This window comes from Oncorhynchus mykiss, chromosome 6 (assembly GCF_057628025.1).
Source record: "Oncorhynchus mykiss isolate SJ-2025 chromosome 6, ASM5762802v1, whole genome shotgun sequence".
In the NCBI taxonomy this organism is placed as follows: Eukaryota; Metazoa; Chordata; class Actinopteri; order Salmoniformes; family Salmonidae; genus Oncorhynchus; species Oncorhynchus mykiss.
The window spans coordinates 74,370,001-74,388,052 of NC_143027.1; the positions used below are offsets into that span (position 1 = coordinate 74,370,001).

An 18,052-nucleotide genomic window follows, 5' to 3' on the forward strand; every position below is an offset into this window, starting at 1 on the left:
ACTCTCCTCTCCTCTCCCTCCACCACTCTCCTCTCCTTCCACCACCCTCCTCTCCCTCTGCCACTCTCCTCTCCCTCCACCACTCTCGTCTCCCTCTACAACTCTCCTCTCCCTCTACCACTCTCCTCTCCCTCTACCACTCTCCTCTCCCTCCACCACTCTCCTCTCCCTCCTCCCTCTACCACTCTCCTCTCCCTCCACCACTCTCCACTCCCTTGACCACTCTCCTCTCCTTCTATTCCTCTCCTCTCCCCCACCACTCTTCTCTCCCTCCACCCTCTCCTCTCCCTCCATCACTCTCCTTTCCCTCCACCACTCTCCTCTCCCTTGACCCCCCTCCTCTCCCTCCACCACTCTCTCCCTCTACCCCTTTCTTCTCCCCCACCACTCTTCTCTCCCTCCACCACTCTTTACTTTTACTCAAGTATGACAATTGGGTACTTTTTCCACAACTGTCCTAACTTGACTTCAGTCTTCGCCAATGAGAACCAAGAGGGGCCTAGCTTTGTCCTTCATGACTGGAAAAGGTTATTAGATGTATATGCTTCAGTAACAACAGAACACCATGGTTGTAATAACACTTTAAACAGCTCCTTTGTAAATGTATAGAATGTGTTTGTTTTGGGTCCACACTGGTAAATTAGATAATCACAGGGGATTTTCTTCTGAATAACTGGTCAGGGCATAGCACTTTCCATTCCGCTTCAGGCAACTTTGATGTAAGGCTTGATCACACCTGTAGTGACTACTTCTATCCATCATGCCCATTGTTGCTTATGCATTGTTCACTAGATAAATCAATGTAATTACACCCAACACAATGTTGAAAAACAGAATGCTTCCCACCGCTAGATCACATAACTACACGAGAGTTGGATGTGATACCAACGCTGCCACCAATGTAGAGGAAGAGAGTGAAATCTGCAACAGGCTCTAACAAGCGCTTATACGTGGCAAAGTGAGCTCCAACGGCTGTTGCTATGAAAGTAGGCCTCTGGGCAGGGGCAGAAGGCCTACAATGCTGTGTAAGGCAACTGAATTCATTATTTTACATTAACCTGTTTAACTGCATTAATATGGGTTAATTGAACATAGTCCAGACTTGTTATAGTTGCAAATACCATGCAGTTGCACCAGGGGAATTTAAACCAAATAGATTATTTTTGCAGGTCTTCTGTTTCCCCACATTTATTGATGAATTAATTTCCCATCATGTAAATGTATCCCCATTCCCCAATCAAATACCTTTATCAATACCACAAAAAAAAAGCCAAATCAGCTTTTTACTCCAATCTGGCAAACCTCATAAAATCTGACGAAAGCGAAAACAAGCAGAGAACACTGAGAACAGAGTGGTATGTCTGTGCATGCCACTCTGATATTTCCTGCACTTATCTCCTGTACCATCTTGTCCTGCATGCAGGATTTAACACTACTACGTGCCTACTTACCATGCATGCCCCTCCTGTGGCTGGAGAGAGGGGGGTAAAGGGAGAGAGGGTGGGAAGAGAGAGAAAGAAGAAAGCAAAAACAAATGTCACAATATCCCCAGGCAAGCTGAGGCTGAACAGTAGCACATGGGCATTTTTTTTTTGCAAGTGTTATAATTACAGCTGCTTTTATTTGGTAGGTGGCGGTTGGGAGCTGGCTGAGAATCAAATGGGAATAAACTGTTCACACCTGACAGACAAAGTAATAGGGCTGTTGGCAGATTGATTTGTAGCCCAGTTTGATGGGACACTGGAAGGTAACATCTGAGAACTGAGAGTCCAGGGGCTTTCTACTCCATCACAATAGATACCTAATCACATATCTATACTACAGTGTAGTTAAAGGGGGTATACTCTGCCCTGTAACCATTATAAAGGGGTACGCTCTGCCCTGCACCTATCATGTTCCTCCACACGGCCCATCCCTCAGTCAGTCGTTAACTACCTAAACATAACAACGATACTTACTTTTACTTTACATAATCAAACTACTGATTTGCTGCCATTCTTCAGCGGGTTGATACAGGGCCAGGACAGAGAGCACTGGTTTGATTGAGTGTATTCATCTCCTCTCAGGAGCAGGAGGCCTGCAGGGGGTAAAGTGAGGGGATGCTGCCAAGCAGTTAGTTAGACAGACAAACATAATGTTGCCTCCCTGTATATGTTACTGTATAAGCTACTGGAGGAGGAGGTGGAGGTTGTTTTTCTGTTTGGGATGCTTGCCTTGTAGCCCCTGAGTCAGAGAGCTGAGGTGGGGTGGGTGGATGGGGAACACCAGGGCCCTGCGGGGACGGTTGTTTACTCAGGACAGGTAACACCCATGGGCATACACAAGCACACCAAAGCAGGGAGTCTATCTGTTTCTCACTTCCTGACTGTCACTCCCTCCCTCTCACACGCATACACATACCTACATCAGCTACCATACATAAACACACAAACACACTTAAACACTCAATAAAGGCAGGATATTGCTCCATCGCCATGTGTACCATTGGCCTTGTGGCATGGTACCCTCAGAGGTTGTGACCTGCGGTGCTGTGTCTCCTTAGTGGTTCCTTATTTACGGCCAGCATCTTTAATCTCCTGCTGTGTGGGGCGGTAGTCTTACAGGCCACCGGATTATAGCTTCTCCTTCACACAGCACAGGCAGAACAGCAACTGCACTGCAGTCAACATCACTCTCTCTCACAATCTCTCTCTTTGTCTCTCTCCCAATCATTTTTTCTCTCACACAATTATGCAAAAAAATAATAATAATAATTCTGAGCATACACAGAGAGAAAAAAAAAGTGCCGAACCAACATGCACGTGATCAGTTGAGATCAGGAATATTGTCACAGAAACCTTTCCCATGTAAACCACATGATTGTCCAGACCTGTGTGGCTTTGTAGTAATCACACACAGCATTAGCACCTATCAGGTCATCAAGCTTCTATTTTCTCTCTGCGTGTAATGAATCCAATGTGTCTGAGTCTTGGCATGAACAAATGATTAACTGATGGTGAACACAACTGATTAAAAGATAAAGCCTTGGCACACAATGACTTTCAGCACTACATATGGTGGGTAGTACCTGAGAGACCAGGCCTCCTTACGCAAAGAAGATATTGACTTTTTCAGTTCATTTCCCTCTTTCATCCTCACACACACGTCTCCCACATTGCACCTCCTACAAAGGCTAACTGTGGAAAAGAAAATGTGATGTCATGATGTGTGTGTGTCACAATGGCATGGGTTACAATGGTACATTTACATTTAATTTAAGTTCAATGAATGCTAAAGCTGAACATAGAAACATATTGCGTGCTGCTATATCTTGTTTGTTCACAACAAGTTAAACGGAGTAAGTCGGGCGAAGGACCACAAACCACAGTGGTTATGAGAGAACTTTGGATCTGAAACATATGAAACCGAGAGGTATGAGTGAGGGGCAAAATTAGTTTTGAATTTTACAAGTGGTAACCGGAAGGCAGTGAAAAACTTTCACAAAACGCTTGTGTGAAGTTAGAAAAGGATCAGCAAAACAATGAACTCATTTAACTGATGATAACAGTCAGGACTATTGTCAGGACTCCTTCTATATCTAACGTTACGGCTGCTCACCCTGGGATCACATCCTCAGAGCTGGTGTTTGGGGACCCATAGAGGAAAGCTGCAGCCCCTGACACAGTATAATGGATGTCAGGGGTTCTGACACAATACACAATACTATTAAACCACATGCAATGACTCAGAAGACTGACTTTGTGATGATGGCCTTAATGATGGACTTAGTCACTTTGCTACCGCTGACTCTTGCTATAGGAAATGTTCCATAGCACACATCATTACTGATTGATCCCTTTGACAAGTAGAGCTAGACCTAGTCTCTCGTGACTTATTTGGTTGTGGGTGCAGAGATTAACCTACAACAACATTGCGAGTCACCCAACAGTCATAGCAGTGATAACACACGTGTATGAGTGTGTAGGCTGCTCGCACACATCCACCCATTCAGTAGCCAGTGGTGTCAGACATCCTGTCTCAGTAGGGTGAAAGGTATTGTTATGCTTGAACCGGGTTCAGTCCATTACTCAACAGGGCCCTGGGGATAAGTCTTCTGTGCTGTCCAAGAAAAACACTGCATGGTGCAGATAGATGCCTGGCCACAACACAACACTCTCTCTTTCACACAACTTCCCACAGACTGACAGAATGCACACAATATGAAACAACTCAGACAAGAGATTGTTTTGACCATCCTGTCTCTGTAGTATCACTCTTTTGGCAAAGCAAGAATGTTGAAATTATTCTAGGTAATTTAGTACATTTTTTTGTGAGAGTAAATCTGCACATGTCAGAGACCTTGACAAATATTAACACTTAAAGTGCAGACTTAATACTACAAATATTAGGCATGTTGAGCATTTGTGCTTCTAACATTAGTTAATATATTTGTTTATTAGAAATATCCCTTTTTATTAGCTATTTATACAAAAAAACACAATGAAACACAATTGAAGAATGTAGGGAGATCTTTCTGTAGGCCGACTTCAATATCTTACGATGTTCTGGTAAATATTTAATGTTTTATGGCCAAACACTGATTGAAATATGCATCATAGTGCACCAGTTTCTATAGAAGAAATCCACATTTGAGTCTGGCCAATCTCTGTAAACTTTTCTATTTACACAACAGTAGCGTGCTTCCCAAAAAACGGTCGGTGACTGTTTTGATAAAAGGGGTGACCCGCGAGGTTGGCTGATGCCTCCCCTGCTCTCTCTGTACACAACCTTGCGACCCTTGGCACAGCCAGAGCAAACACAGTCTGCACGCAATGCCGGGTCTGTGGCACAATGATTAACCCGTAAATGTGCTGTCAACCCGCTCCATAGCCTGCGAAGCCCGCTGAGAGAATTGGAGGGGCAGACGAGGTTAATTTGTTTCACGCATGGCTTGTTTTGCGTGTCAAGCCTATCCATATCTTCTTTCACTATGTGGTTGTATATCTGTCTTTGTACACGCGTTTCATATTTCCTTTCTTTATGACATGTCCTCTTTATTTTTTCGCCCCCCGTTTGAGTCAGCGTAAAAAAAAAGCGCATGGCAGCTTCGTGCGTGACAGAAAGACGGATGACCGAGATATTTCCGCACGCAACTATTGTTTTTCCCGGTGAGTATTTTTAACTTTGGCTTGCTTAAGGACAGAGAGAGACCGGGACTGTTCGCTCAGTTACTAATGTTATGTTCACTCCAATCCGTGAGGGGAAGGTGATACAATATGGGGACCGGCCCCCTCCTCTCCCTGTTCCGAACCCCAGCATTCCTGTGAGTGCACTTCGAGCCGGCCGCGGGAGCGAGCGAGACAGAATGTTGCTCAATTACAGTTTGTGTATAGTGTAAGTGATTGCGTGTTGACTTACTCAAGCCAGAGGGGGTTTGTATGAGGTCACAGTCACACATTCATGAGTAGTGTCATGACCTAAATTCTTAGAAAAAAAAGGTTCCAAAGGGGTTATTTGTAGATGGATAGGGTTCTTGTTTTATCTGTAATGATATGGGAATATTTATGCATGTACTGTATCTGGTATTCCCTTAATCATTTTACATATACAGCACTGACATAGTTGATATCTTTGCCATGATTTCTGTTTTTCAAATGAGTATTTTCTGTGAATTTATTGATCAGAAAGTAGGAGAATAGAAGGGAGTATGAGTGAACCAGCAATGTATAGTATGATACACAGCAAATTGGCCAGTTTTATCTAGTGTTGATTTTTCAGTGTAACATTTCGAGTGGATTCAGGAGTTACATTCAACACTCAGTGGTGTAAAGGAACCCTGTGTTGGTATGAATAAACAGAGTTAAGTGTGATTATGAAATGTTTATCTGTGTGGAGTAAATCACTCAAAACCACACCCATCATTATCATATTTCCCAGCATGCTCTATTGCAGGTCAATTTTTCAGAATTGTTTGTTTCAATGTCTGTGTTTTGGCATGCACATTTATTGGTTGATTAATCTTATGCTACACAAAGATTAATAACATACATAAACTAATCCAATCTGTTAGTATTTGTACTTATTGCACCCGTTACAGAGATGGTTGTCCTAGTTTAACGAGAGTGACTTACGGTAGTGAGGGCATACATTTTTGTACTTGTTTTTTATTTTTTGTATTTGTCCCCAGGGGAATTGAACCCACAACTCTTGCATTGCAAGTGCCATGCTATACCAACTCAGCCACACGGCTGATTTCCCACTGATAAATGCATCACTCCCTGCACTTAAAAAGACTACACATTCTTCCTTCTTAGGGTTTGGGCCATCTTCAAGTCAAAAGAAAAGGCGGAGGCAAACCCTCTCAGATGATCGTCCCTAAAACCTATAACATCTGCATAGTAGGAGATGTCGTTAGCTTTTTCAGGGTAACAAGTACGGACGTCGTCGGACAGGGCCACAGTGTCTCCCGACCCCTCCTGTCTCAGCCTCCAGTATTTATGCCGCAGTAGTTTATGTGTCGGGGGGCTAGGGTCAGTCTGTTATATCTGGAGTATTTCTCCTGTCTTACCCGGTGTCCTGTGTGAATTTAAGTATGCTCTCTCTAATTCTTTATTTCTCTCTCTCGGAGGACCTGAGCCCTAGGACCATGCCTCAGGACTACCTGGCCTGATGACTCCTTACTGTCCCCATTCCACCTAGCCATGCTGCTGCTCCAGTTTCAACTGTTCTGCCTGTGGCTATGGAACCCTGACCTATTCACCGGACGTGCTACCTGTCACAGACCTGCTGTTTTCAACTCTCTAGAGACAGCAGGAGTGGTAGAGATACTCTGAATGATCGGCTATGAAAAGCCAACTGACATTTGCTCCTGAGCTGCTGACCCGTTGCACCCTTGACAACCACTGTGATTATTATTATTTGACCCTGCTGGTCATCTATGAACATTTGAACGTCTTGGCCATGTTCTGTTATTATCTCCACCCGGAACAGCCAGATGAAGACTGGCCACCCCTCATAGCCTGGTTTTGGCCTTTCTAGGCTGTTTTTCCTAGCCACCGTGCTTCTACACCTGCATTGCTTGCTGTTTGTGGTTTTATGCTGGGTTTCTGTACAGCACTTTGAGATATCAACTGATGTAAGAAGGGCTTTATAAATACATTTGAAGTACTGCCCTAATGGTTTACAGTACTCCATAGAATTGGTAATAACAAGTGGTAATAACACAGTAATAACATGGTAATAAAACACAGTAATAACATAGTATAAACAGTAATAACATGTTAATAAATAAGTGTTGTGTGCTTTGGCATTGCGTGTATGAACAATTGTGATATTGTCGCTCTCTCCTGACTGTTCATGCATGTTTTATTTTCCTGAGAGTTCAAAGAAGACACTTCCAATCCTCTGGTAGCACAAACTGTTCTGTCTGTTCTGTCAGACTAGAATAAAATACTGAGAGATGAGTGCACCAATCTGACCTGTCACCTGAGTGGTTAATTACTCTAACTACCAGTCTGTGTACAGGGGTTAGTTGACCTCCTCCATAACAAACTCCTGCCCTCATGCACACACAACAACACGCCCTCACACAGATGCAAACCCACTCACGAAAAATTCCCTCACACTCACACACACATACCTGGTTTGAAGGTGTGTGACAGGTGTTTGGTTATTGCGTGCCAAAGGACTGAAGACTTCAGCTGCCTTTACAGTCATTACTCAGAAAGGGAGATTCTTCAAGGGAATTTCAATTTGCTGTGGGCTAAACAGTGTTTTGGTTATGATGTGAGCTCTGTAAATGGACATCCTGGATGTATGTGTGTGACCCTAACTTGACTAAATAACAGACTACTTGAACATTTCCTATTGATATTTGTCACGTTATTGTCCTCAATTGCTGCCCTATATACATAGACATGGAATCACTGGCCACTTTAATAATAGAACACTAGTCACTTGAATAATGTTTAAATTATGTTTACATACTACTTTACTCATCTCATATGTATATACTGTATTATATTCTACTGTATTTTAGTCAATGCCACTCCAACATTGCTTGATCGAATATTTATATATTTCTTAATTCCATTCTTTTACTTTTAGATGTGTGTATTGTTGTGAATTGTTAGATACTACTGCACTGTTGGAACTAGGAACGCAAGCATCTCGCTACAACCGCAATAACATAAATATGTGTATGTGACCAAAAATATTTGATTTGAATGTAATTCCATGTATGAACCTGCGTTGCAACTAGAGGTCATACAAACTGTTGGAGGTCATTGAGCAAGTCACTAATGATGAGCAGGGAGTGGCGTGTTAGACCATAACCATATGAACAGAGAAGCCTATTTCAAATGGGTGTGATCCTGATGTTTACGTTGAATGCTGGACCTGTATGGAATAATGTCCCTCCCATAGCCTCTCACGCTATCGTCTCCCTCTCCCCTCACAAAGCTGTGCGTAATGCTTAGTGTGATTATATACTTTATGTTTATGCTTAATAAATCAGCCTTTGACTGTGTCATGCTGTACCAGTGAACAGTCTCATTTGGAGAACTTTGTTTTTAAGCAGCTCTTTGAAATGTCATAAAATGGTTTCCAAGTTCGTACGCGAAGGTACCTGCCATGGTTGACATTACCGTGACTATGCAGGTCAATTGGTATTTGGTGGATTTAGGCATTTGACTTCAGCCAGCCAGTTGCATGCCTGCGTGAAGCCTGAGTGGTAGATCGCATGACTCCAAAGCCCAAGATCCTCGCATTTACAGAAGCTATAGCGCGCGAATATGTGCACCTCCGTGACCAAGAAAAAGTCTCACGTCCTGCGCTCTTTGTTCTGCAGCGTTTAAGACCCTTGTGTCTTTCCATGGGCTGCTGCCTTCGCGTGACTGACCAAGCAGATTTAGGATTGTCCCGAAGACCAAGCCCACCCCTCCGTGCGGGAGCTCCGCTTTCTCACGCGAACTGCAGGAGCAGGAACGTAGCGCTGAGGGGCACGGGCGGGCGGCGAGTGTGCGAAAGCCCAGCGACTGGCATTATCCATCATATTGAGCATGGCAATAATACGGTGTGTAGGCCTATCTCGGAGGAGAAAAAATAAGCGATTAAGAGCGTCTCTCAATATTATTATAGTGTTCATATGCCTCAAACAGTGGTAAATTAGTCTATTGTTTTTCACAATTTCAATTACACATTGGCGTCTTTTATCTTGGCTTTGGAGTGACACTTCACTTTCCTCAAAGTCTGCACATTTTGGGTTGCCTACTAGTTGTGATCCAGGGTTCCAGGAATGATCATCCAAATGTTTAACTATTTAGGAAACTAATAGCGACGCTGTCTAATAGCCACACATTCATACACTGAATTGTGCACTTAAATGTCTTGTGACGTCTTCAAGTTGAATTATGCTAATTATTTAAATTGAGCAATAAAGTTAACCCATTGTGAATTATACAGTCCTACAGTTAACCCAAAACCGAATGTTTAACACAGGTCTTGGAAGTTGAAATACAGGCATACCGCAAGACAAAATATAGAGGCATATTGTCAAGTAGGCAAAAGACAATTAATATAAAGCCATTTACCTGTTGTAAATTATGATATAGAGAACAACTAAAATAAAATAACAAAGAGATTAGTGAATGCTTAAAATATAGCCTAATTAACCATAATTGTCTTCAATAAAAACTTCATTAAAACATCCTTGCCTTTAGTAAACCATTTCAGCGTGTTTATTTGTATATGGACAGGTCATTGTGGCCCCGATGATAGAGATATGCTTGCATAATAACGCATGTCTGCGCGTAAATCCTGCACTGATAGGAGATTTGGTTAAGTGTCTAATTACGCACGTGGATATTAAGTTAGGATTTAGTCGAGATAGATTTCTCAGCAACAAGTTTTGTTTATCAATCAAAGCATATAGGCTAACAGCCAGCCTAATATGATGCTGGTTAACAGGAAAGTCGTATATGCATCCAAAATACGTTGTTGAAATAAGTAAATAAACAATCATTTAATTCTGAGGAACAGATTTTGTGCATGTTGTCCATAACCATAAAGCCTTCTATATCAATGGTGCTTATATGCAATCCATACAGGTCCTTTTCAGTCGATGTCTTCATTACCGCTGAGAATGTTTCAGTTCATGGTCCAACTATGTTGGAAATCCCTCGTATTGCTGTGCAGAGTCGATATATATTCACTGTCAGTAGGCTATCTGGAATAGGATGTACATTTCCTAAAAGAAGAGAGACTGTAAGGGTAATGATGAACTCATTCAACCTTTCACCCCTGCAGTGCTGACAGAATACTCCCCCACCCCCACACCCCAGCATCCTTAACCAAGGACTGGGGGAGGCGAGGGCTTGGTCAAAACGCTCTCACGCAACTTGGCCAATCTTTAACTCGAGTGCTAACAGGTACACGCACGCGATGGCATTTGACAGTTTTTATCACGACTTGTTTCAAAACAGACTCCGCTCAGACTGGTGTGTTGTGGATGCTGCGGTCTAGAATACTCTATTCTGGGTCTTAATGCATATAACTTACATTTGAGTAAATTCCAATTGGGATATTGATTAACCCAACAGGGATCCGAAGTCAAACACTTTGGATAGCGTACACAAGCAGACAAGACAATATAGTCTCTTATCTCAATCGAATGTTTTATCCTCCATGACACAGTTGATAGGTTGGCTACATTTGTTTCCTATAAGTTAATAAGACGCACACGTCTTCCCATTGTCCTTATATGCACCACCGTTATACTGTTGACAGGTTGAGTGAGATTTATCAAACTGTCAAAGATGAGTCTCTTGATAAAAAGTACTTCGGGGCTGTAAGTTCTCCCGCTTGGGATAGGCTACACCTTTGCACGCTATCGAAATCTGTTGCAATGAGTAGGCCTAAAGGAATGATTGCCAAAGGGTTTATGACTTAATAACTAATGCGTAACAATGTCCTGTTAATTAATTTATGTAACAAGTATTTAAAGCGGAAATGTTGATGTTTGCTAATAATAAAATATAAAAATGAATACCACTGGAAACAGACTAGACACTGATGGTACATTTACTTTTGAAAATATTGTGGGCCCAAAGTGATTAAGCTTGTGTCCTTAAATTAGTTGTGGAAGAGTTCATGTTCAATAGATCATTGAGAATAAATATTTGGATCTGGCCCAAAGTACTGTCATCCTTATACAATGTGCTTTATATAATTGTTTTCATGAATATGTTCCATATACTTTTAATATAACTAGTTCATAACATGATAAGGAGTGGGTGAATTGCCTTTTTTCAATATGGCTTATTAGCCTACTGCCTACCATAGCCTGCAAAATTAGGCCCAATACTCTAACATAAATGGGGAAAAAATAATAATAAAATACATATAAATATTTAGGCCTAAACAAATAAATAAAACAAAAAATACAAATATATTTACCACATCTATAACATTATAAGTAAAATGTGTAGTATGATGAATAGGTATGATAGTGATTATAGGTCTACATCTACATGGTTGTGCTAATGATTATGATGATATATTATGATTAAAAGTTAGGCTGATTGTATTATTGTATTGTTATTACACAATAACACATTTAACATGCTCTACTTCAATTGCAAATACCATTGGTGATCATTCCACAAATCAATGGGTCCTGTATTCCTCTTACCTGACTGGCTTCTTCTGTATAGTCTTTTTTATAACTCCCTCCAACAGGCTAATGAACATCTGAAAAGAGACTCATCCAATTATTCTGATATAAACCTAAAATCAAATCTAAAAATGTTTAAAAAATAAATAAAATGTTTTAAAGTCATTTGAACGTGGAATAGCCTACTGAGAATTTCCCTATTGAATTTCCCTATGGTTATGTTTTTATAACAAACTATATGAAATTGTATGTATATCTTTTTTCAATATGGCCCATCACTGATATATCAGAGAAAGCATGCACTCATAGATTTTTTTTTTTACTCCTTAGACGTTTCTTTTTATAATAAAGGCAAGCTTATATATATATATATATATATATATATATATATATATATATACAGTTGAAGTCGGAAGTTTACATACACCTTAGCAAAATACATTTAAACTCCTGACATTTAATCCTAGTAAAAATTCCCTGTTTTAGGTCAGTTAGGATCACCACTGTATTTTAAGAATGTGAAATGTCAGAAAAGTAGTAGAGAGAATGATTAATTCAGCTTTTTTTCCTTTCATCACATTCCCAGTGGGTCAGAATTTTACATACACTCAATTAGTATTTGGTAACATTGCCTTTAAATTGTTTAACTTGGTTCAAACGTTTCGGGTAGCCTTCCACAAGCTTCCCACAATAAGTTGGGTGAATTTTGGCCCATTCCTCCTGACAGAGTTGGTGTAACTGAGTCAGGTTTGTAGGCCTCCTTGCTCGCACATGCTTTTTCAGTTCTGCCCACAAATTTTCTATGGGATTGAGATCAGGGCTTTGTGATGGCCACTCCAATACCTTCACTTGTTGTCCTTAAGCCATTTTGCCACAACTTTGGAAGTATGCTTGGGGTCATTGTCCATTTGGAAGACCCATTTGCGACCAAGCTTTAACTTCCTGACTGATGTCTTGAGATGTTGCTTCAATATATCCACATAATTTTCTTTCCTCATGATGCCATCTATTTTGTGAAGTGCACCAGTCCCTCATGCAGCAAAGCACCCCCACAACATGATGCTGCCACAACCGTGATTCATGTTTAGGATGGTGTTCTTCGGCTTGCAAGCCAAACATAACGATGGTTATTATGGCCAAACAGTTCTATTTTTGTTTCATCAGACCAGAGGACATTTCTCCAAAAAGTATGATCTTTGTCCCCATGTGCAGTTGCAAACCGTAGTCTGGCTTTTTTATGTGGTTTTGGAGCAGTGGCTTCTTCCTTGCTGAGCGACCTTTCAGGTTATGTCGATATAGGACTTGTTTTACTGTGGATATAGATACTTTAATACCTGTTTCCTCCAGCATCTTCACAACGTCCTTTGCTGTTGTTCTGGGATTGATTTGCACTTTTCGCACCAAAGTATGTTCATCTCTAGGAGACAGAACGCGTCTCCTTCCTGAGCGGTATGATGGCTACGTGGTCCCATGGCGTTTATACTTGCATACTATTGTTTGTACAGATGAACTTAGTACATTCAGGCATTTAGAAATTGCTTCCAATGATGAACCAGACTTGTGGAGGTCTACAATTTCTTTTCTGAGGTCTTGGGCTGATTTATTTTGGTTTTCCCATGATGTCAAGCAAAGAGGCACTGAGTTTGAAGGTAGACCTTGAAATACATCCACAGGTACACCTCCAATTGACTCAAATGATGTCAATTAGCCTATCAGAAGCTTCTAAAGCCATGACATAATCTTATGGAATTTTCCAAGCTGTTTAAAAGCACAGTCAATAAAGTGTATGTAAACTTCTGACCCACTGGAATTGTGATACAGTGAATTATAAGTGAAATCATCTGTTTGTAAACAATTTTTGGAAAAATTACTTGTGTCATGCACAAAGTAAATGTCTTAACCGACTTGCCAAAACTATAGTTTGATAACAAGAAATTTGTGGAGAGGTTGAAAAACGAGTTTTATTGACTAAGTGTATGTAAACCTAAGTGTATGTAAACTTCCGACTTCAACTATATATATATATATATATATATATACACACTACTCATTGATGTTTCCGCTTGATATTTTATTACACCTCTCCTTCAGAGACAGCCGCTGCTGCTGGCAAGCCAAGAGAGGGAGAGAGGTTACGTCACTCAGACATCAGCCAATGGAGCTGAGAAGCGCTCTATAAAAGAAGTTCCCATTCTTACTTTTAAGTACAGAGAAACGGAGTTCTCCTATAGCAAGAGAAAAAGCTTTGTATAAATATAACCTCACCTGCAAACTTCTTCGATCTCCCTGCAAGACGGCTCAATTGGCTCATAACGGAAGGTAATAAAAATGGTAAACATATGTTGGAATAGCAGGTGTCTTTTTGTTGTGAATGAAGTCTCGAAATAACATTTATTAACTAGTTTGCACATAATATTAGTACTGTTTTTTTTCTTATTTTCTTAAATACAATATAACAACCTACAAAATGCATTATACACTGTTATATTGTACCGTTTATTCTTGAGTCTTCTTTTTAGTATAATCTATTCAAAAAAAATGTACGTACGTGTAGGCAATGTAACAGTTAAGGGCTTTAATTTTTTTATACTATACAGCTTTTATGTAGCCTACGTTTAATGGTACAAGACTGGTAGAGTAAGGTGGCTTGCAAAAGCGTGAAAAGTGTGAGTGCACCATGCGTAAAGTACATGGGGCTGTATGCGTAAAGCATGCAGTCAGCATGGCATCACTCGTGCGTAATTCCCCCAATGCAATTTTTTAACAATGTTATCGAGCAATGTTTATTACTCAGCTGGAGTATTTTTCTCGCTCACTATTAATCACTAAAACATGTACCTCTCCTTCTTACAGATTGTGCACAAGCCACTAAAAAAAACATCTAAAAATGGTTCTGATGATACTACCCATTATCGGCTCAGTCTCTGTGTCTGAGGGGCTGGTGGCCATAGTAACACTATGCCTGGTGTACATGCTCATGAAGTACAAGCACACAGAGATCCCAGAGGGACTAAAACGGCTCCCAGGACCAACGCCCCTTCCCATCATCGGGAATGTGCTGGAGGTGTACAACAACCCTCACCTCAGCCTGACTGCCATGAGCGAGCGCTACGGCTCAGTCTTCCAGATCCAAATAGGGATGCGGCCTGTGGTTGTTCTGAGTGGCAATGAGACAGTCCGCCAGGCTCTTATCAAGCAAGGGGAAGACTTCGCCGGGAGGCCCGATCTATACAGCTTCAAATTCATCAACGACGGCAAGAGCTTGGCCTTCAGCACCGACAAGGCTGGGGTGTGGCGCGCCCGCCGCAAGCTAGCTATGAGCGCCCTCCGCTCTTTCGCCACACTGGAGGGAACGACCCCAGAGTACTCCTGTGCCCTGGAGGAGCACGTCTGCAAGGAGGGAGAATACTTGGTAAAACAGCTGACCTCCGTCATGGATGTCAGTGGCAGCTTTGACCCCTTCCGCCATATTGTCGTATCGGTGGCCAACGTCATCTGTGGAATGTGCTTCGGCCGGCGCTACAGCCATGATGACCAGGAGCTGTTGGGCTTGGTGAACATGAGTGATGAGTTTGGGCAGGTGGTGGGCAGCGGCAACCCTGCAGACTTCATTCCCATCCTTCGTTACCTGCCCAACCGCACCATGAAGAGGTTTATGGATATCAATGACCGTTTCAACACCTTTGTGCAGAAGATTGTCAGTGAGCACTATGAAAGCTATGACAAGGTAAATAATACATTGCATCATGTTTCAAAGATGTTACATGTTTCATTCCATGTTTGAACTATTGCTGTTTGTTGTCTGTGATACTGATTGTCCATTGTTCTGTTTTCAGGACAACATCCGTGACATCACTGACTCCCTCATTGACCACTGTGAGGACAGGAAACTAGATGAGAACGCCAACATCCAGGTTTCTGATGAGAAGATTGTGGGCATTGTCAATGATCTGTTTGGTGCAGGTGAGTTGAGTAAAAATAACGTAACAGTTATGCTGAGTCACTCCATATCATTTGAACAAATGTAAATTTGTAAGATGTTTTAATTATGCAATGCGGCTTCTGTCTCCCTCTCAAGGTTTTGACACCATCAGCACAGCTCTGTCATGGGCTGTTGTGTACCTTGTGGCTTATCCAGAGATCCAGGAAAGACTGCATCAGGAACTGAGTAAGTTGAACCTTGCTGGTTTTAACAGATAGTTCTGTTCTTTAAATTAAATGAGTCATCCACAGAGATCCTATAAATCAATTCTATATGTAATTCTATAGAGTCATGATTCAAAATATTGTGGCTTACTGACCTGTCACTACCCGTCCCATTCTTTTTTGATATCCAATGTTCTCTATTGTCATCCCAACAGAGGAAAAGGTGGGAATGATTCGCACTCCCCGTCTCTCAGACAAAATCAACTTACCTCTGCTGGAAGCCTTCATCCTGGAGATCTTCCGGCACTCTTCCTTCCTGCCGTTCACCATCCCACACTGGTGAGTTGCACTTGCACCTGCTCAAAACACAAATGTACAATATCAGCCAAACAGACATTCACAATATCAGTTACACATTATAGACACATATGGCATGGTCTGACTGGTATTGTCAATATTTTTTTAGCACGATCAAGGACACATCCCTCAATGGCTACTTCATTCCCAAGGACACCTGTGTCTTCATCAACCAGTGGCAGGTCAACCATGACCCGTGAGTAGGATTTTCAAACTAAAACTTCTCAACTCCATTACTATGCAACTACTGTGCAACAACAGTGTTGTTACTGCAGTAATTACAGTGTTACTACACAGGTATAACAAGAACCTAATGTAAATGGTTACCTCTGTGCTCTTCAGGGAGCTGTGGAAGGAGCCTTCTTCATTCAACCCTGACCGTTTCCTGAGTGCTGATGGCACAGAACTCAACAAGCTGGAGGGGGAGAAAGTGCTCGTATTCGGCATGGGCAAGCGCCGCTGCATCGGTGAGGCCATCGGACGCAACGAGGTCTACCTCTTCTTGGCCATCCTGCTCCAAAGGCTGCGCTTCCAGGAGAAACCTGGGCACCCGCTGGACATGACCCCAGAATACGGCCTCACCATGAAGCACAAGCGCTGTCAGCTGAAGGCTAGCATGCGGCCATGGGGGCAGGAGGAGTGAGGGCCATGGTCACATTTATGATTCTCAACATCACTATAACTGATTTATAGTTAGCCCTACATACTTGATGGCATGAGATGAGTTCAGATTTAAATGTCCGAGGGTACATTTTCTCTCTAGGAACGACTGGGCTTGACACCTCTCTTGATTCATTGGAGAATTAACAGTGAGGGAAAACTGAGTCAAATTGTAGACTATTTGAAATCGATAAAATTATAATCTGAAATGGTATGTAGGGGGATTCCAAACAAGTGTTGTATTGGATAAAGGACCTTCACAAACTCATAGAGTTGATTAGTTTCTATGACCTGCATACCACAGGGCCTCCTAGAGTTTGTCAGGTGTTGCTTCAGGAGATATCAGGAGAGACTATAGCTGTTTAGCTGCCTTTTTGTTCTACATCATCGTGTTTTACTGCTCCTCTTGCCTTGATCACAGCTCATATACTGTATCAGATCGCTTTAAAGAGGATACATCTTTAAAACATATACATAAACCCATGATGGGGTTTTAAAGAGCATTGTTTTTTAGTTCTATGTTTGGGTATAATATTTTGCTAGAGAATTTTTTGAGGCAAAAATGTTACAACCTACATCATAAAGTGCCTGTTCTCGTACTTTTGAGTTATTGTTCAGGTGGTCACAGACAGAGTTGAATGGATGTATCCTCCCAATTCTAAGCTAGATATTTTTATTCCACTGAATAAATCAGTCAAATGTGGACACAACACACTGAAGCTATGTTTGTATCCCACCAACATGTGATTGATTGTTTGTGTACATTTTTAAGCCTAGATGTATTTTGGAAAGTCCTTTTTTGAAATGTGCCTAAAATGTGTATATATTGTGGTGGCTTTGTCAGGATACCAAAATACGTATGTATTACTGACTGTGTTATAAATGTCAACATTTTATAATGTAACGAAGGACTCTTGAAAACTAAAACCCCAACTGTATACACTATGCATTGTGTTGTTGGTAGCTATCTAGGTAGCTACTGAAATAAAAGCTGAAAATCAATGAACTTGTGCTCTCTTTTCTTGAGTGTGTTGGCCTATCTCATTGATAACCCATGCATGCATTCACAAGCTAATATACACAGGCCAATCATTAGGAGAGGACATCGGTATTTGGCTGATCGAAGAGTACATCTGTAACACTACTAGCTAGATAAGATAGGGTTGGATATCATCACTTACCTGTGTACAAGACTTGGACTTCTACTACAAAAACAATCAGCACACAAACTGAGTACGT

The 18,052-nt window shown here is 41.5% G+C and overlaps 1 protein-coding gene and 1 long non-coding RNA gene across 2 annotated transcripts; both read left to right on the forward strand.

Moving 5' to 3' along the window:
- Nucleotides 1–4,816: 4,816 nt before the first annotated feature.
- On the forward strand, nt 4,817–7,841 carry LOC149983096 (uncharacterized). The gene is made up of 2 exons (XR_016496866.1): nt 4,817–5,147; nt 6,608–7,841. It is a non-coding gene; the product is annotated as an uncharacterized LOC149983096 (long non-coding RNA).
- A 5,870-nt stretch (nt 7,842–13,711) lies between these two features.
- On the forward strand, nt 13,712–17,815 carry LOC110526570 (cytochrome P450 1A1). Its single transcript, XM_021607648.3, has 7 exons — nt 13,712–13,969; nt 14,504–15,377; nt 15,487–15,613; nt 15,729–15,818; nt 16,012–16,135; nt 16,263–16,349; nt 16,496–17,815. Exons 2-7 carry the CDS (start codon nt 14,538–14,540, stop codon nt 16,794–16,796), a joined length of 1,569 nt encoding a protein of 522 aa, XP_021463323.3. The 5' UTR covers nt 13,712–13,969; nt 14,504–14,537; the 3' UTR covers nt 16,797–17,815.
- Nucleotides 17,816–18,052: the final 237 nt, after the last annotated feature.